General features: G+C 36.4%; 1 protein-coding gene across 50 annotated transcripts in view; it reads right to left on the bottom strand.

The window, feature by feature from the left end:
- Positions 1 to 3125: 3125 nt before the first annotated feature.
- The window catches only part of LOC135196123 (titin-like), an 856828-nt gene continuing 839235 nt past the window's right edge, over positions 3126 to 20718 (bottom strand). For 47 of the 50 annotated variants that reach the window (XM_064222602.1, XM_064222614.1, XM_064222618.1 and 44 more), the window contains 3 exons: positions 20011 to 20037; positions 15389 to 16315; positions 3126 to 6697 (listed from right to left, as the gene is read on the bottom strand). In XM_064222602.1, coding sequence (XP_064078672.1) covers positions 6039 to 6697; positions 15389 to 16315; positions 20011 to 20037 — 1613 coding nt within the window. In that variant the 3' untranslated portion in view covers positions 3126 to 6038. The remainder of the gene's footprint in view (positions 6698 to 15388; positions 16316 to 20010; positions 20038 to 20718) is intronic. The other 3 variants (XM_064222595.1, XM_064222597.1, XM_064222640.1) reach the window with 2 other exon arrangements.

Genomic DNA, 20718 nt, shown 5'->3' with positions numbered 1-20718 from the left:
TAAATATAACGCTTTTTCAGAATACATATTATATCAACACATAAATTTTGAGTGTATTCTGCACTACGTAGGTTGAATAAATTTGGTACTTATAATGTAAAAGTGACCTTTTTTGAAGACGGGCCAACTTACTCAGAGAAAAGGTTTCGAACGCACTCGTTACGTAACTTATGACATCATTTCTTCCCTCTTTCTCGATGGATGATTGGCTATACGTAACGAAGGCTAAACCTCTGGCAACAATGACATACAAATTTAAATACAAGCAAAGCAGTACACCTTTATGAACTCTGGAACCTCCCCACTGATAATTGTCATAATGAACAAAGCAACAAAATATGTTAATAAATACAAAAACACTTTGATTATTAATCTAACTCCCAAAATAAGTTTCCAAAGAAATTACAGTCTACTTTACAGGTCACAATCAGATTGACAAGATGTAGGGAATAGTTGGTAATTACCAAAAACATAGTAGACAAGCTTGATTTGATAACTGCTATATCCAATGTCTAGCAATTTTTATTTATTGGCTATCTACCTATTTACTGAAAAAAAAAAAAAAATAGCCGGTACCGTATATTGGCTTTAAACCTTCACCAATCATTATCGTCAGAATGGTGACTTCATGAGGCTCCACCCACTTTCGCCTCGTTATAATTCAGGATAACACTGAAGGCTACCATGGGCATTGTTGGATTAGAAAATTTAACTTCTGGCTATAAAAACTAATTTCTCGAGTAGTTGTAAGAAGTGCTAAATGATCCTCAAGGATCCCAGCAGTTGGTCTAAACGTTTAATTCATGTATATTACTGCTATACTGTTGCGGCACTACTGCTACAGTAGTATTACTACGCTAGCAGCCTAGCACTGATACCCCTCCCACATCTATGTATCGTTCCGCCATTCATAAAGTCTTTGGGTTTCAGAGCCGATGGCATTTCTGTCTGGTGGATGGGCGGGGCAACATTTAGTCAAAAGGTGTTTGTTTACCTTGCTTACGTAATGAATGTTTTTCGACTCTTGGCTCGTAATCATTGGCCATGGCATCGGCTAGATCATTTTTACTCTATAAAAATCAAAACTATCGGGTTTAGGTTATTGATAATGCTGACAAAATTTGTGTGTGGTTGTAAAATATACATATGTCAACTTTCAGCTACATCCGATGCTTTGACAAGGAGCAAAGTCCAAAAAACCGTGTTACAGAGACCCTGAATCTCATAGTAGGGTGATTAGTCAGGAAGTAGGCGGCCAGCCAGCCACAACCATCTGTCTTAGCAAGTTTAGACTGGGCCTTAGTCCCCGTTGGACGAGTTGTTTTCACACTCGACTACCAATCCGGTGGTCCGAAGTTCGATTCTCGGCTCGGCCAACGGGTAATCAGAGGAATTTATTTCTGGTGATATAAATTAATTTCTCGATATAATGTGGTTCGGATTCCAAAATAAACTGTAGGTCCCGTTGCTATGTAACCAAGTTGTTCCTATCCACGTAAAAATATCTAATCCTTCGGACCAACCCTGGGAAAGCTGTTGATCAGCTCATTTACACATCTGCATAACAGAATGTTATTTGTACAATAGCAGCAGCTTCAGACAAACTCTACTTATAGTAGTGCAGCAGCCAACATGATTCTCTAGTTTCTATACTGTCACAGTGGAGTCTCCATGCAATGTCAACAAAGGACAGAAAGGGCTTCCTCTTTAGTTCAAGAGTTGCCTTACTGGAAGTATGAGTAATGGAACCATTTCTGAACCTCTTTACTTTGTGGTTCAGAAAACTTAAGAGTACATGAAGGCATAGCTGACCTGAGCTCACGAGTACTATATGATCTTGAGGATTCCATTCAGAATAGTAATTTTTTAATAGTTTCTTAGAAGGGGAACCAATTTTATAAATGCAGATCCTAAAGAAGCATACCTACTTCCTAAGAATTCCTTGATTTTAATTAGAGGCAAATCTCCTAGTTTTTGGGCGCTTCCTTTGCGCTACCTCAACCTCACAAGTTCTTTCTTGGACCAAGGCCTTGGCAACAGTTGGGTCTCACTTCCCTTAAAAATTAAAAGTACTCAATGCATTTTGCTTATCATAACCGAAGCAGGTTTATCCTTGTACATTGGCTTCCGTGGAATCTGTTTCTGCTATGCCCTTTTTCCTTGTAGGGAAGAGTAAACACATTGTCTTCTTTGCTTTACCTTTCTTCTAAAAGAATTGCTGTAGTGGCTCACGTCTGCTGCCAACTTTGTCACAAACAAAAGAGCATTTGCCAGCTAAAATGGATAAATTGTTTTTTCACTTTCTCCTTACTTGGGAAATTAATTTGCTTTAGTTGTTGCTGTTGAATGCTGTCTCCAAATCCATTTTAGTTTGACGGAATTCCTTTACTTTTTAAGAGCGCAGAGAGATCGTGGTAGAAAATGGCCTAGTTTTGGTATAAAGCCAGCAGGAGGCCTTCTGGAAATTAATGTTCCCAGATTTCTTTGGTTATGGATACCTCTTTAACAAGCATTGTTGTACACTTCTCAAACTTAACAACAAATTCCTGTACAACACACATAAAGAGCTCTCACATTCGCCATCATTTTGGTCATTTTGGGTCAGACTTTTTCCTAGCTTTGGATCAGTCAGGCAATAGCGCTGATTTCATAAAACAACTGGTTGCATGCCCATGGGACAGAAGACAAACTCAGTCCAACATCACTATGATTATAATCAGAAAGTTCACCGGCATTCAAGTAGTGTCCTCTTACTAAATTCTGCAAGGGTCTTCTTGCCTTTGAGGCTATTTTAATGTTGACCTATATGCAACATCATTCGGTAAAATGACAAATAATCCTTGTTGACCCTAAGCATGTCCTCAAGAATTTAATCTTTACTCTGCTTATCCTCTTGAGATTAGAGTTTATTTAGATGATTCATTCTGCCAATGTACCTGTGTAATCTATATTGAAAACAAGATTAGTTATACAGTATCATTACAAATATTACTACTGCCATTACTAATTTACCTAGAGAGAATTTTAAGTATTTTTCGTTTCATTTGGGAGAGATTGTTCCTGTTTACACGAGATTAGACGTTTCATACAAGACAATTGAGGAGGAGGTGAATGAAAATAAAAACTCATTTGAAGCTGTACATTTAATGTAAGGGTCTGTGCTATGGGTACATACAGCAAAGATCAGATTCACAACTTAAGGAGTCCAGCCACAAACATGCTCACCTTTGAATTCCTTTCTATATTTTGAATTCAGTCACATTATCAAGTCTTATATGATGCCTATAAAATAAGAAACCTCATCACCGAGGGAATAACCATATTTAATAAAAAATCTGCTAAATATTATACTAGAAATATTCAACAACTATTCACACATAATTAATACTCTACCATTCAATTCCATCAGCAGTACTACCATCATTGTGTACTGCAAAAATAATCACAGATCCCATTTGCCAAAGAATCTCTTATCATATGAGGCTTGACAACCATGCCTTCATTCATAGGTTTATGTCTGTGTTTTTGTGTTGGTTTCTTTTTTATGCTGGAATTCTATCATAAATGAGTTTTTCGGGTGAAGTTGTATCTGACACCGACACCTGCAGTTTATGCAAAGAATGAATAAACAATTTTGACTAGAAGCATTAACGGCGTCCTTATTGAAAAAAAGTGGCAACGGCCCATGGTGATAGTCAGAAATTACATGGCAGTTTTGACCCTTTGAATAAGGCTTCAGTACATAATTCCATTTACTTGAAATAATCAATATAAACCGTAGTCAAGCACTAATAAACTTCTAATCCAAAAAGCGAGGAGAATGGTTAAGGGTAAAAAGAAATATTGACTTTGTAATTGTAGCCCCAATAAAGTTATTTTAACTGGAAGCAAATGATAAAAAACTTTATTGGAAATAACAATTAAGGACGGGAACTAAATGTGTTGTCTAATAGTATATATAATCATGTATCAGAGTTAGGGTTTCAATAAGCTAGCTATCCCTCCAACTTCAGAGGACGCTCAATAATTGTAGCCACTTTTAGCACAGGCTGCATTTTCACTTGCGTTCATAAAAAGAGCAGAGATGGAAGAAAGACCTCCAGTACGTATGTATGAGTGTGCTGCTGCTGCTGCAGAGTAACACAGGCAGTCAAGTCGCTTTTATTTTGCTAGAAGCAAGTGTAAATGTATACCAATACTAAATAGATTCTGAAATGGCACCAGTATTTAAAATGTCTAATTGATGTGGCACTGAACAGAATAAAACGAAGACACTTTAGACGATTCCATGGAACTGAATTTCACACACTGGCTGACAGGAACATGAGAGAAACAAAATCAAGAGTACAAAATATGACTCAAAGCAAGGAAATTACTAGTCCTTAAGGCTTTATGGAATGTAATGGAACAATCCTAGAGAAAAATCCCCAAAATATAAAAATAAGCTTAATGAAATATAAAACTATAAAATAATCACCATGGGACATAAAACATTAATGGTGAACTTTACCAGAGACCAATCCCAGTACAGTACAGCAATTGGCCAACACTATACTAATTATAACAATATAAATAGATTTGCCCTTCAAAACTATTATCATCATCAAACCATGGCAGTTAATTATCTGGGAAACAACATATTATTCACCTATCACCACTTCATAAGTTTGAATAACTGCTAGTAATTATCTTTGGTATTAATGAAAAAAAAAAATATGCAAGATGCCTGGAAATTGACAAGTTCACAACGGCAGAATAATTCATATACACAGCATTAATTAAAATTCAGTCGATACATTATGTAAATGTTGCACCGTTGAGATTCACTACAAGATGCCTGATGAGCGAGATCAGAATATCACTATCCTCAGATTCCTAAATCGCATATAGGCATTATAATTAAGGCTGGGATGAAATGCCAAGTAAGACCAAAGTTTCTTCGTTTAACATAGCTTCCACCAATTGCTTCAGTGCAGGGGCATAAACCTTCATTGACTCATAATGAAAGATCGAGTGAATGTCACAATGCAAAGCAGACGTGAGAATAACCAAATGCCTTTACATACGTATTCAATTTAAATGTTGCTTGAAGGTCATGCGATTTGAAAAATTTGCAGCTTCGTGCTCGAAGTTATCAGTAATACCCGTATTTTATTAGCCTCTTGAATTTTCTTGAAGTTTTGTTTGTTCTCCTAATTTTGTATATTATTCACTTTGAATTTCCCAAACCCAAAACCTCATTATATTTAATATCTAAAGAATACAAGTTAGATAATCAAGTTACTTTCTCCATTAACAAAAAAGATTTCATCTTACCTCTTCTGTCATCGACTAGTTTTATCAGTTAATTACATCTGTAGTCTGGAGTGAAAAATACAGTTAGCTACAGGACAAAATGAAGTTTTTATATCATTCTCCTTCTCTCTGTGATTTCTCACTGATATGAGAAGAATCCGACTCAGAGTCTGAGAGGAATCTTGGGTAAGACTTGGCATTCCCTGCACACATCATGATTCTGGCATACTTTCCATTCTTACATTTTCGATAAAAGCTAAACATACAGAAACTAAAACTGGCCTTAAAGGCCATTTTATAAACAATCTCACAATCTTAGCCTACTAGCAAGTGCTTTGTATAAGAAAAACCCACAGGAAATACTATACTGCTTAGCCTTGAGTTAAGTCTGGAGAGGTAAGTAGCATCTATGACAACTAACAAAAATAGTATGAGTATTGCGAATAAACATCTGGCTGAAATGATGACCTGTGGGTTTCCTCAATAAATTATATACCTCAAATATGCTGTTATTCATGTAGTACTGACTCATAACAAACATGAGACTCAGTAGGATTTGATGAATATATTAAATCATAAACATTTTATACAATAATTTATAACAGCACATTTTTGAGATAATAAAATACTCATGAAGATGAACCACAAAATAGACTTCATTAACTTTGATAATAGGATAAAAGTAATCCATCTTCATGAATATCTGAATTTTTAATTAAAACATGGCTAGTGAATTTGGGCACCTAGACTTGACTGGGAGGATCTTTATCTTTTGGTCCACCCCAAAAGGAGTCAAACCGACTGCGTGCCTTATCAAGCGCATCAGTTACAGCCCTACCAGAAGAGGGAGATACAAGAGAGGGAGGTTTAGACTCTTGTGGAGCCCCCACAGTCTGGGCCTGAGGATAAAAAGGAGCATCGGGTGCTTCTAGAACTCGATAAGGGGACCCTTTAGGTCTAGCTGTTGGTTCAAGTGGGGCTTCTAAAACTCTATAAGGAGAAGGTTTGACGGGGGCTTCAGGCTTCGAGGGAGACTGGTCAGGAAGATCCTTGATATCCGATGGTGCTTCTGGGGCCTCTAGCACACGAAAAGCCCCTGGCTTTTGTTGAGAGGCCTCCGTAGTAGGAGCTTCAAGAACCTTATAGCCGCCAGCCTTTGGAGAATTAGTTGCTGCTTGACTAGGCTGGTCAAACATGAAGGAAGGGTCATCAAGGCATCGTAGATTAGTACCTGGGATACTTCGAACAGCTCCAGGTTTTGACTCGGGACCAGTGGATTCTTTAGAAGGCTCAGAGGATGGAAGAGGCCCTTCAGGCTTGGTAGGAGATGGAGTGCCAGAACTCTTGCCATTCATGCCATTTAAAGAGCCAAACATGGACATAGACATAGGATCAACCGCACCTGTAAGGAACCACCACCCATGCAATGAAAATGTATTAAGAATGTATAAGCATTAGTAAAAAATTGAAAGCTACAGTTCCCCAAGAACAAGTTATCACCACTACACCCAGAAAGATGTACCCATATAATTTCCTACATAGATAAATTTGGGTGCATTTCTATATATCATTCTACAACACATTTTCCAGAAATTATATACCGTATATGTACAGTTTGATCAAAGCCACTGAATTCCCACCATGCTCATGGAAGAAAATATGGAAGATAATCACATAGTATAAGCATAGAGTCTAAGAGGACATGAGAACCAAAAAAAGTTTCTGACATTCCTAACATTTCCAGCAATCGCAGTGTAACTGCTGGATATGACTACCCTCATTCCATAAGAGCATGCTCTGCAAGCTGTTTTGTGGTCTACTGACCAAAGATCATTCTTTGTATTATTCACTGGGATAAACTTAAGAAAACTGTCAGTTCAGTATGCTCAAAAACTACTTCAAATGATGATTACTAAAGAAAACTGGGCTTGTAGATTAAAATTTATGGAAGACTGAAAAAAGGACTCGTTAGTAAAGTTTTTATTGTCAGAATTGGAATTGGATATGAACTTTATGTCACTGTCAATATCACTCAATAAGAAATTAGTCAGACAGAAATAATCAAATTAACAGCTGCTTCATAATTATTACTGTTAATAGTGTGTGCATCATAAGCAGCTATATGTACCATACCTGAGAAAACTTAAGCCTTGTGTTTTCTTCACTTTTCATTTCCTTTTGTTATCTGTGAGAATTTCAAGTTTCTAAGATATTCAAATTTATGTACATTCCCATGAACACCCAAGAACAGGGAAGACTAGGAAAGAGAGTTTGCATAGAATTCTACATGCCAGCATGAGAGGAAACATCCCAAGGACTGCTACTTGGTTCATGACTTTCTGTCTCTGGGGTAGTATAAGGCACAGTCTCTGAATAGTTGATATTTGCACGTTGTGATTTATCATCTGTACTGTTTTTTCCTGGAAAAGGTTTAAATGAATGTTCAGTGGATGATGATTCAGAAGATGAACTAGAAGACGAAGAGGAGGAGGAGGAGGAGGAGGAGGAGGATATAGAGCGTAGTCTAGGTGATGGTTCTAAGTTTTTCTGCACTGGCAAATTGCTAATTAATGCCATACTATCATCAAACTGCTTTTGGTACTCGAATTCCCGAGGGGCCATAGCTTCTACATGCACATCATTTGTTTTGCTGCTTTCAACAGCAGTATGCACTGAAGTTCCTGAAGCTGCTGCAGACGTTTCCAACTGGTCATCAACGTTATAGGACTCATTTTTTAAGAAGTGTTCATGTTGGTGTACTTTCATTTTACTGTCTTCATCATTTCCAAAATGCAAGTTTGATGTATGACTTCTTGATCTTGATTCAAATGGATTATTGATATTATAAAGTGCCCCTTCTTCTTCCACCTCAAAAGAAGACTGACTTTGTAGGGAAGAGTCTGCACTAACAGACTTTGCATCAAGATTCAGTTTACTCTCCAGCTTTTCACTTTGTCCAACCAATCCAGCGCCATTTGCTACTTTTTCCTGAAATCCAGAAGTAAACTGGCCTAGAAAGCTGTTGCTTTGGTTAAAACTGTCAGAGTCTTTTAGGAGGAATGGTTTATGCAAGCTTTCATCAAAGAGAGACTGTTTGGAAGAATGTTCTCTCTCTGCAGAAATGTTGGTTGAATCTATGAACATACCATCTTCAGAGAAAGGGTTTGTCGCATGAAAATAACTAGGTTCTGACTCGGCGGTGTTCAGCTCGAAAGGTTTAGGTTTCTCAATAGTACTTTGGTTCATATCTACATTATCTAACTGTGTTCTGGTATTTTCTTTGTGTGAAACTTCAAAACTAGAAACGTCAGCATGATTACTGAATGGATTAAAACCTTCCACTGCTGTCATTTCAGTTAAGTATTTCTGGTCTAAGGGTTTACTCTTTGAATCTTCAATGAAAGAATCAAACTTCTTTTCTTGGAACTCTCTAGACATAAAAGAATCTCCACCAACATTATATCCAGCATGGCTCTCTGATGCATGATCTATAAACTTGAAATCATAGTCATAAGTTAATTTACCATTATTGTCAGGCATGACATTCTTTGGGGTGCTGTGATCAGAAAAGTCTTCTAAAGTGTTAGCTACATCATGCACATGATAGTCTTGAAGTCTTCCCTCAGGACTTGTTTCATGATCATAAGATTTTGGACTTTCTTCTTCAATTTCATTAATATCAAATTTTTCTAGCTGTTGTAACTTGATCTTACTGACTTGAATAAATTCATCATTAAAAGATTTATCATAAGAATCAAAAGGTCCACGTGTTACATCAGTGTCTTTCTTTACTTCCACAGAATCTAGCAAGGTACTCACTGCAGAGTTTTCTGTAGTTATCATGTCTTTCTCAAATTCAGGTTTCTCTGAAGGTTTGGCATAAATTTCATGAGTGTCATGGCGGCTTAGTCTGATACTGCCTTCACTGTCAAAACCATGCAATTCAAATTCTGGTTTCTGTTGTTCAAAGAAACTTGGAATATTTGCATCAGAGGTGCAAAGAAAATCTTGATTGTCACTAGGTGCACTATAATCTGTTTCCTTTGAATGAATAGCTAGGGTTGTTTTTGAAACAAGGCCATTAAGCTGAGATTCTAAGTTCTTCATTTTATCCTCAATTGAGAAAGGTTCAATATGTTTCTGATCACTTCCACCTTGAGGCTCTGCAGAAAAGTTGTTGCTTTTCATATCTTCCTCTTTTGATCCATTTGCATCGTAAGTTGCACTAGAACTGCTAGAACTGCTACTATTTTCGTGAACTAGTTTAACACTCTCATTCATATCTGGACTGAAATTATTGGACAGAGATAGTTCTACTTGCAGGTGCTCCTTTTTAGGTGAAAATGGATCCACAGCATGAGTTGGAGAAAGTGAACAATTATTGTCACTTTCTGGTATGGAAGATAAGGAATGAGTGAAAGAATCATAATCTTGAACAGATGAGTTGAAGTTGAAAATAGAATCATCTTCCTGGAGAGAAGATGAAGACGAGGGAAGGTTTTCAATGAGGGAAGAGGGAGAGTTCAGATTTTCATGGAGAGACGACAAAGAGGAGTGTCCGCTCTCTTGTATTTCATCTTGGGAGTCAGGCCTCTCTAAATACTGTCTCTTTTCAGATTCGTTGTTGTAACCATCTTGGGAGTCAGGCCTCTCTAAATACTGTCTCTTTTCAGATTCGTTATTGTAATCATCTTGGGAGTCAGGCCTCTCTAAATACTGTCTCTTTTCAGATTCGTTGTTGTAATCATCTTGGGAGTCAGGCCTCTCTAAATACTGTCTCTTTTCAGAATCGTTGTTGTAATCATCTTGGGAGTCAGACCTCTCTAAATCTGTCTTTTTCAGAATCGATTGATAGTATGGAAGATGATAAATTGTTAGAGAGAGTTCAGACCTTCTAAAATAGAGTATAGATTTTATATGTAATAGAGATAGTAGAATTGGGAGTCAGGCCTCTCTTAATTCTGCTATTTCAGATTTGTTGTATAATATTGGGAGTCAGGATCTTAATACTGTCTCTTTTCAGAATCGTTGTTGTAATCATCTTGGGAGTCAGGCCTCTCTAAATACTGTCTCTTTTCAGAATCGTTGTTGTAATCATCTTGGGAGGCAGGCCTCTCTAAATACTGTCTCTTTTCAGATTCGCTGTTGTAATCATCTTGGGAGTCAGGCTTCTCTAAATACTGTCTCTTTTCAGATTCGCTGTTGTAACTGAAAATATCAACTTCTTGTGGGGAGGATAAAGACTGGACATTGCCATAAAAAGACGACTTGGTACCTTGAACTTGTGAAGCTGTTATTACCTCTTCCATCACAAGGTGATCCTCACCTGTAAGAGAGAGTTCACTTTTCAGTGGCAATGCTGCTGGTCCATTGTTATCAGGATAATTTTTCAAAGAAACAGTAGGTCCTGGTTTTGAGGTTTCAGTATCAGATATTGCAGACAATAACATCTGAACTTTAGATTTTGAATCTAATAATTGCTTTTGCTGGTGAACCTCCTGGCTTGGTGCCTGGGCATCATCAGAAAAAGAAAATGATGACTGGACTATTTCCCTCTGAGACTGAACAAATACATCCTCAACTGAAGTTACGCTCATATTATCATCATTAATAGATAACTTATCTTCAATCTGGATTGATGGTAAACTGTGAACTTCAAGGGTATTTTCATCATCAATTTCTGGGTGAAGTTTCTCTACATTTTCAAGAGGAGGCAACTGTTCATCTGCTAGAGTCATGGAAGAAGAGTCATTATTAAAGTCTGCAAAAGATGATTCTAAACTTTCATAAGATGGTGTCATCTGGTTTTCCTTGACCAAAGTAGATGCAATGGCATCATTTTCAAATGAGTCTTGGCTTTCTTGGACTAGGGAAGATTTTTGGTCAAAGTGGAATGAAGATGAGGACTGAGCAGCACTTTCCTGAAGATGTGTCATTTGATCTTCATCATGTGACAATAAAGAATTATTCTCACTGTCACAGGGTGGAGAAATGATATCATCATTAACCACAGACACAGATTTGTTTTCTTCTGATACGTGTTGGTTTATTTGAGTAAGGGATGAGTCTTTAGTAGTTTCATCAGACAACAGGACCTGATCATCAAGGTTGACAGATAATGGGACAAAACTCTCACTGGGAGGCAAGTTACTGTCTACAGGAGATGAAGATTGCATGAAGAGTTTGTCATCATCAAAAGCAGATTTATTTTCCTTCAAAGTATGGAAGGCAGATTCCATGTTTTCACTAGAGAGTGAGACCTGATCTTCGTCAGTTGGAGATGGTGGCCTGGGACTCTCTGGTAAATGAGGTGCTTGTTCAACTTGAACAGGAAATGAAAATGTTTTATCCTGATTTGAAGAAGTAACTTCATCTTCATCACTGGAACATATAATTTCTTGAGGTGAAGGTGGAAATGATTTTTCATCTTTATGAGTTTCAGATAAAGTATCTTCATTCTTAGGAGATAATGAAGTGTTGCTTTGTAGGATGGGTAAGGTAGACTCAAAATTTTCTCGTGAAACTGCAACTTGATCATCTTCAACTAAAGCTAAAGATATATTTTCCTCATTATAAGAGACTTCACTTCCATAAGGCATAGATGAATGACCCAGTATCTCAGATGACTGAATGATCTCTTCCTTTGCCTTAATTGAGGATGTTGCACTCTCATGCCCTAGTGAAATATTCTCCTCATCAGGTGTAGGTGAAAATCTGGAATTATCTTCAGAAAGAATGACACTGACATCATGATGGACATCTGTTAACGAACTGTGCCCATCGGACAGTATTTCATTATCCCGTGGGCTTGTTTCAACATTTTGGGCATGTGTATCTTCATTATCCAAAACTGGTGATGAAGACTTAACATATTCTTGTAGAAGACGAGGCTCCTCTGAAGTGTACAAGAAGCTATTTGTATGTGAGGCTACCTCTTTTTGATTTGGTGATGAATAATCCATATTTTTGTTGTCAGATATGAATTTTTCCTCTTCAGTGAGAACAGAAATTGCCTTGCTCTCAGTATTATTAACATCTATGTTTTCATGAAGTTGGAGTGAGTACTTGGAGTGTTGGTGTGTGGAAGGAAGCAGTTCTTGCTCTACATCTTCATTTAGAGGTACTATGATCTGGTCATCCTTAGATAGAGACAGATACTGAGAATTTTCACGGGAGAGTGATTTCTTCTCTTCTGAAACTAGAGAAATGGGGCTATCATCATCCAGACCTGGGGATGAAGGCATCTGGTTTCCATTGGTTATATAACTTTGATCCTCTTGGAACTCTAAGGAACTGCTGGCTGTGTATGAAGGTGACATCTGATCATTTTGCACTAATGGAGAAGACAAGGATCTATTATTTGGTAGGATACTTTCCATCTGTAAAGAAGGTAAGGAATTGGGATGTTCTGTATCTTGTGTGGGAAAAGACTCCGTAATGCAATCACTGGTTTCCCTATGAAGTGAATCTTCGTCTTCAACCAGTGATGAAGATTTAGATATGGCTTTTAGAGGTGAAGTCTGTGCATCAAAAACTGTGGGTAAAGGCCCATTGTTGTCCTGTGAAGTATTATTCTCTTGGGCTGGGGACAGAGATCTTAAATTTTCAGGATAAATTGAGATATTTTCATCCTGGACTGGTGATGAAGAGATAGCATATTCTTCTGAGAGTGAAACAGAAGAGGATTCACCCTGGATTTCATTTTCAAGTAAGGCTTCATCATCATTGCTTAGAGATAACATTGGGCTTCTATGAATGACTGGAATTTCATTTACATCTTCCATAGATGTGGACCTTAGACTTCCTAAAGAGACTAGGGTGTCTTGAGCTGATGAACTAGGAGGTTCATATACATGTGTTTTGTCTCCGGGAGAAAATGAAACCTGGTCAGTCTGAACCGGAGATGTAGATTTAAAACATTCTTGAGAAAACAGTGCCTCATTTTCAAATGGTTTTGGTGGGGACAACATACTGTTGTTTACTAGTGGTTCTTGAGTATCCTCTGCTAAAGAGAGGGACTTATTGTCAAGTGCATCTGAATCTAATATTTCACAAGATGAGGATAAAGGTTCTTGATAATCCTGTTGATATGATACTTCTTTTTGAATTGGAGATAGAGACCTCAAAGTTTCTTCTTTATGTAAGATTTCTTCTTGCTGGGTTGTATGCACAAAACTTTCAACATTATCATCTTCCAAGATATTATTATACTGAGTTGGAGATAGGGACTTTGTTTCAGGATTAAAGATTTCATCCTTATGAGATTGTGAATTGTCATTTGAAAAAAATAATTGGGCATTCTCAGTTTCAGATGTTATTGATGGACTTCTCTGAGGAAGTCCTTTTTCTTCTAGTAGAACTGGTGATGAATTTAAACTTTCATGTGACAGTGAAACCTTATCTTCATGATTTGGAGATGTGGCACGATTTTCTTGAAGCAATGATTGTGCTTCCTCTAAGGCATCATTTTCCTCAATCTGGAATTGGAACTTACTCTCCTCAACTGGTGAAAGAGATTCCTCATCATTTTCTTTGTAAGATGGCAGGGAATCTGTCTGATTCAAAGATGTACTCTCTTCCTGCTCATCTTGAAAAGGCGACTTGGCATCCTCAAACTTTTGTGATGATAGATGAATATCAGCAATTGCAGTGGGTAACTGATTACTTTCTTTTAATAGCTCTCCTGCTTGATCTTTCTCTTGTACAAGAGGCTCTTGGGTTTCTAGGAATGGATCAGTACTGCATTCCCCTACAGACGAGAGTGTAATTGTGTCATGTGAAACAATGGCTAGATCCTCTTTCAGTTCATTGGAGGATATTTCGTCATGGTCATTTACAAGAGTTTCAGAAGTTCCATACTGTAATGGAGAATCAGCTCTGATTTCTGAGAAAGACTGTACATCTACATGTACAGAAGGTGATAGAATATCTTCAGTGACAGATTGTGATAGAGGACTGTCATTAAATTTGATCATAAACTCCGTGTCAATAGTTGGTGATTTGGGAGACTCGGCACTCTCCATAGAAGGTTCTTCATTATTAAGGGAGACAAATGATTGGTCATCATTCTCATTAGCAGCTGAGGAATTACATTTAACAGAAACTGAGAGCATATGACTGTCATCTTTAATGTCTACCTCTTCATGGTTTTCAATGTCTGTTTCATGATTCTCAATTTGATCTGCCAGAATATATTCATTAATTGAGTCTCCTGTGTTCTCATTAGGCTGGGAAGGTGGGGTAAATTTGTCCATTTTGCTTGATAGGGGCATGCCATCGGTGTTGTTTTGTGACATAGCAAGAGATTCAATCTGCATGACACCTTGTGAATGATCATCTTTTTCAGTGTTTACTTGTGAGTCCTGAATATCATCCACAGATGTTGCTGACATGCATGTTTCACTGGCTGGTGAAGATGACCTGATTGCTGAGGCATGCAACTCGAGCTCAGGCTGGTCATTCTCTTGATCTTGTGTAAGAGACAAAGGTAACTGGAAAGGAGATGTAGGTGTAGAAGATGCATTGACATGCAGTGAAAATGAAAAATCTGAATGGGCACTGTCCTTTTCTATAGCTAAAGGTGGCAATTGGGTATCTGTACTTTGAGAGTTCGTGGATGTTATATCTGAAAAAACTGATGGTGAGTGTCTATCATTATCATCATCGTCACCACTTTGGTCGTGCATGGAAAATGAGGGCTGAATACTTTCATGAGATGCTCGTGCAACATGAGAATCTTCATACACTGGTGAAATTGAATCTAAATCTCTTTCATATGATAATGGAGACTCTCTGTCGGTTTGATTCATAACAGATGAAGTATAGCCAGAAGAATCATTATCTACAGAAAAAGAATTATCATTAGCTAGGTCAGTAACATGCAAAGCAGAAGTGTAGCTAGAATCTAAAGCATTTTCTGGCAAATGGTAACTGGGTGAAATAGGACTACAGCGCTTAAGGATTGCTGGTTCTACATCACTAATGGTAATTGGTTCTGCAAGAGAAGACATTCTTTCTTGAACATTATAGGAAGCAGTTATGGGGGTTTCTTCATCTGAAAGGGAGTCATGTGAGCTATCAAGACAAAAAATACCTGAGGAAGGTGGTAAAATATCCACAGGTGAAGATTGTGAAGGTGCAGGTGGTTTAGGAGGGACTTGCTGAATTGGCTGATGAGGCTGCGGTGACTGTGAACTTTTAAGATCAGAAGCTGGATCAGAATCCTTGTCAAAAGAGGACTCTGAATGCTTGGGCTGTGGAGCCTTGGATTCAGCAAGTTTGGAATCAGATGCATCAAAATCATCAAGCTTTGGTTCTTTTGTCATAAATTCACTAGGTTTTAGCTCTTGTGTGCTGCTTTCCTTTAAAGAAGGCTCTATCTTGGTATCACTAAGCTGGGCATCAGTTTTTGTCTCACTTGCTTTGGGATCAGATTTAGTATCAAAAGGTTTAACTTCTGAGGGCTTACTTTCACTTATATCTGTGTCTACCTTTGGTTTAACCTCTGGGACTTTGGTTTCACTTAATTTTGGGTCTACCTTTGAATCTAAAGGTTTACTCTCTGGTTCTGGAACTTCAGCTACTTTGGGCTCTACTTTGGTATCAAAAGGCTTTGCCTCAGGGACTTTTGTTTCACTTGGCTTAGGTTCTACCTTAGAATCTATAGGCTTACTTCCAGGGACTTTAGTTTCTAGCTTAGGTTCTGAAGCCTTAATATCTAGGGGTTTTGCTTCTGGGGCCTTACTTTCTGGAACTTTTGGTTCAGCAGCCTTAATGTCTGCTGGCTTCGACGAGTCTGTTTTCTTTTCAACAGGCTTATCGTCAACCTTAGGATCTACAGTTGTGGCAGTGGGTAGCTTTGGTTGCTCCTGAGAGTAAGACTTTGCATCTGAACTAATGGCGGACAATGGAGTTCCTACTAGGGGACCCTGTGTAAGTTTAGTTGGTTCTGGTGTTTGGCGAGTGCGGGATTCTAATCCTTGGCGATGCTCTGAGGAAGGAGTTCCGCGCGCGGATTCACCTGACAAAGAATTTAATATAATTAGTTTTACAGTGTTAATTATGCAGCATAAGTTGTAGCTGAGTGATACAGAAACAGGTTACACAATTTCTTAATTTTGAAAGGTAGTAAATTTCTTATGTGTATAAATGATAAAATATTTTAAATTATCTAAGTATGCTCTACTCTATTATATTCTAGCTCATTCAATCTTGAGTAAACTGGGAATAATCACATTTTTAAACCATTATGTATACCAATAATAAGCAAATTAAAATACGTAGCTCTGATGTGAATCACAAAGAAAAACACACACACACACACCTGAAAGCATTTTTATAAGCTTTCCAGCCATATTATACTTTCAAAAATCCTACAACACGAGCCTCTTAAAATGGCAAAATGCAATGTGACTTCTGCCCTTGTAAATATAAGTTGCACAAATTAAACAAAAGAGATGATTAAGAGCAGTTAATGCTAACTTTGTTACACAAAAGGCAATACAGTACTTCATATAAATGCTATTTATAAGATTCACATTTTTATTATAATAGTCACTTCCATAATTTTGAGATTCAAGACAATTATCCTAGGGATTTTGTTTATTACAAAGTCTGCTATTATGAGACACAAAATTTTTGTATGCTCCTTGGTCACAAAAAATTTTGTACAATACGTTTTTATTTACATTAAAAAATTAACAGTATATGAAAAGGAATAAAACTTGTTACTAGATGCAATAACAATATTCCAATAGTGTACTAAACTTTACATACATAAGCTTCAGGATGCATATAAGTTATTCTATCACATGTTTCCAGTTTTTTTATTCTGTTTTGTCTAGCAACTTTGTGGAGGACATTTCCAACATTTATGAGGATCTTCAAACTTGCCAACTAACGTACGTATTATATTTCAGCTTTTCACCAGGCCAGGGTCACACATGAAATTTAAGATTAAATAAAAATATATTTTAGTGATAAATATAGCTTAAGGTTCTGTGTGTATACATATGTATGTACTAATCATTTGATTCTTGGTTAAAATATTTGTTTTGTCCCATATCTTTCCAAACGGACAGTTTTATGACATTTTAGCCCCTGTGTTAGATGATCCAAAAGCACAAAACTAAAGCGTAAGAGCAACTTATAATTAGGATAAGAGCAAAGGAATTTGAGAAAATATATAGTGGAGGCTTTTTTCACATTGTTTACCAAATTTTGAGAACTTTTGTTAAGATTCCTGAAAGTTAATCCATCAGCTTACGCACTGTTCAAAGACAAACATGCCAAGCATTAGCACAAGGAGAACCTTTACTTTTTGGCATAATAGAATTATATTTTGAACTGCAATACGTATTAGTATGACAAACTCATGTAAACACTATCAATTTCAGAAAATGTAGAATGCACAAAAAAGAAAAATGACTAGACATATAGCTTACAGCCATCACTGGGACAATATGATTTTATCTTTCACATATTCAAGTCAGCAGCAAAAGAAAAAGGTGCAGTATTACCTCCAAAGTGCATTATGGAAACATCATTCGCTACATTACTGAATTGTGCAAAAGTATAGGAAATAAATCTAATCATTTCAGCCACTAGTGCATTGAATGCACATTGTATTTCCACATGAATTCTCTCCATTTAAACTAAATTTCTGTTTTTTTTGTAAACAAAAGCAGCTAGAATTTCACGTTGATGATACAGCAAGGAAACAAAGTCGTCAAATAAGCAACAGAACTGGGGTCTGGAAATCAGTGAGTTGATCACCACATAATCATTACAGAACTGGACATAAATGAACAACTTTGAGCACAATCTGCCAATAATCATTTGGATGCAACACTTCTCTGTAACTTGGCGACAGCATTCAAGTCAGCCACTTACAAAGATGCAATACTAGCAACCGTGGAAGAAAAATTAGCAGATCAGGTCAAGAGTTGCAAATAAGGGTACAACTAAGGACATTAAATCCATGCACTTGGATCTAATTAACACACCATCTATTCTAACTAAATTAGTGTAGTAGGGGGCTGGGAGAAGCCTGGTGGGACAACTTGTTCCAAGCTGCTAATAGGGAATCCTGACCTTAGCCATCAGTAATAGCATTTCATTTAAAACTTTATGTTGTACATGTCATAATGTAAAAGAAAACTTGATTATTGATCATTTTCAATAGTTTTAGAACATTTTTCAAGTACATAATCTTGAAGTGGGATTGTGAATTACGTCTGAAATTCATTTTGCTTCTGTGATGCCTTTGGCAAAAAAGAAAAATAAATCATAATTAGTACCAGATGAGAGCATAGGTGAATTTAGACAGTGCAAATCACCAGAAAGGGAGTTCCTTCTGGAATAGCATTTGAAGTCATTGGATTATCATTGCTGCTGTTTTCAGACTGTATTTAAAGCAGGCAAAAGATGCTAAAAGGATTCAACTTGTCTAAGAACACCTTCACTAGAGTTGAGTTTATAAATCTATTATCAGAGAATTATGAATTTAAATCATCACTCAAACACTCCTAGAAATTACAGGTCACTCTGAATGTACTGTATAAAATGTCACATTAAATATTAAGTGATTAATAGTAATACAATTGCTTCATATCATGCAATTATATTTGAAATGAAAAGTTATCAATTTTATGCCCTAGTGATACCAAATTATCTCACAGATGAAAATGTAAACTTAAACGTCAGCGAATATTGCAATTTGTACGCTACCAAATACTACTATAAATTTAAACTTGATCTACATTTTTAGTACTAGGCCTATATTTTTATGTTAACATGCAGTGCTACATTGCAAATATACAGATACAACTTCACTTACATTTATAGTGTATTAAAATTTTTATGCACAGTCATGTCTCTGAACAATAATGAGTTAAAAAAAAACAATTACAGTATGAATTACTGTTACACAAGTCCATTTAAATAATTCCCTTTGTAACCAGACAGTATATATATATATATATATATATATATATTATATATATATATATATATATGGTATATATATAATTATATATATATATATATATATATATATATGATATATATATATATATATATGTATATATATATATATACATACATACATATATATATATATATATATATATATATATATATATATATATATATATATATATATATATATGTATATACTATATATATATTGTATGGGAATACTACTTACATATTTCATAGCATTTTCTTCTCAAACAGAAAAATTGCATCACTGATAAGGAAGTAAATTATTCTTGCATCAAAACCAGAATATAAACGGAAGCTAGGAGCACTGAGTGACTTACTGAAATGATTTGCAGTCGCTGAAAAAAGAAAATCTCGTCCCTCTTAACATTCACATTGATATTTTGCCACTTTTGAGGCTTAAGTCGGGAGTCCTTAGACCTACCTGAGGTCAACTTAGCTTTAAAGTTGCAAAACTTAGAATATACACACTCTAACAAATAAGAAATGACAATAGTACTGTAAAGCTGTTTACATATCGTGTGTGAATTAGATTTTTAAAACAAGATTATTTGGAATGTTCTTCTTCTTTGACTGATTGCTGAAGGAAAGGAAATAAACAATCCAACTATGCCTAATTGGAGATATTTAAGATGATCTCAAGGATGGTCATAGCAAAATGGTTCCTAAAAAGTCCTAACAGGTCTTCATAGCAGCTATGTCTCCCTAACGTACCTCTCGGTATTCTCAAACAGTGAGTGGCTACGACAAAAAACAAAAACCTAGATTATACATGCAGGAATTGTGATACGCTCAGGGATTAAAGTCTCTCAGAAAAATCAATCATAAAATGGAGGGGGCATTCTCCATTGCAGAGCGTAAGATCTGCTTCTACAAAGGAGATTTATATTGTTCATATCCATTTTACTGTTCCTTGAAGATACAACACTCATTCCTCTACTTACTGACAACAGCAATAGGTGAATGAGAGGACACACAACAATCTATGACCCAAGTTCACTGATCTTATCACTTTTTTGTTGTTGATTGAAAGACACCATGCATTTAATTTGACTCTGTTCTGATCTGAGATAGCCTAGCAATAAGAATAATTCTATCTCCCATGTTCAAAGACTAAAAAAAAAAATTCTAAAGGCATTGTCTTGGAAATAGCATATTTATCAAAACATTTTGCATAAAATGGTGCAAAATCTGAAAGGTTTCAATTGTAAAGGGGTTACATGCCTAAGTTCTCATATGTGGATTTGTATTGTTTCCTGGAAATTGTCTCTTCCAAATAATGGCAAGATACTCTCTTTCAACATTTTACTTCATGGTTGAAATTAAACATATCCTGGTCTAAAAAATGCAGCTACACAACACATGGATACTCTTATACATTTTTCATACCTCTAAATGATGGACCAATGCACTCTGTGACGT

This window comes from Macrobrachium nipponense, chromosome 17 (assembly GCF_015104395.2).
Source record: "Macrobrachium nipponense isolate FS-2020 chromosome 17, ASM1510439v2, whole genome shotgun sequence".
Classification (NCBI taxonomy): Eukaryota; Metazoa; Arthropoda; class Malacostraca; order Decapoda; family Palaemonidae; genus Macrobrachium; species Macrobrachium nipponense.
This window is presented reverse-complemented; position numbering and strand designations above follow the sequence as displayed.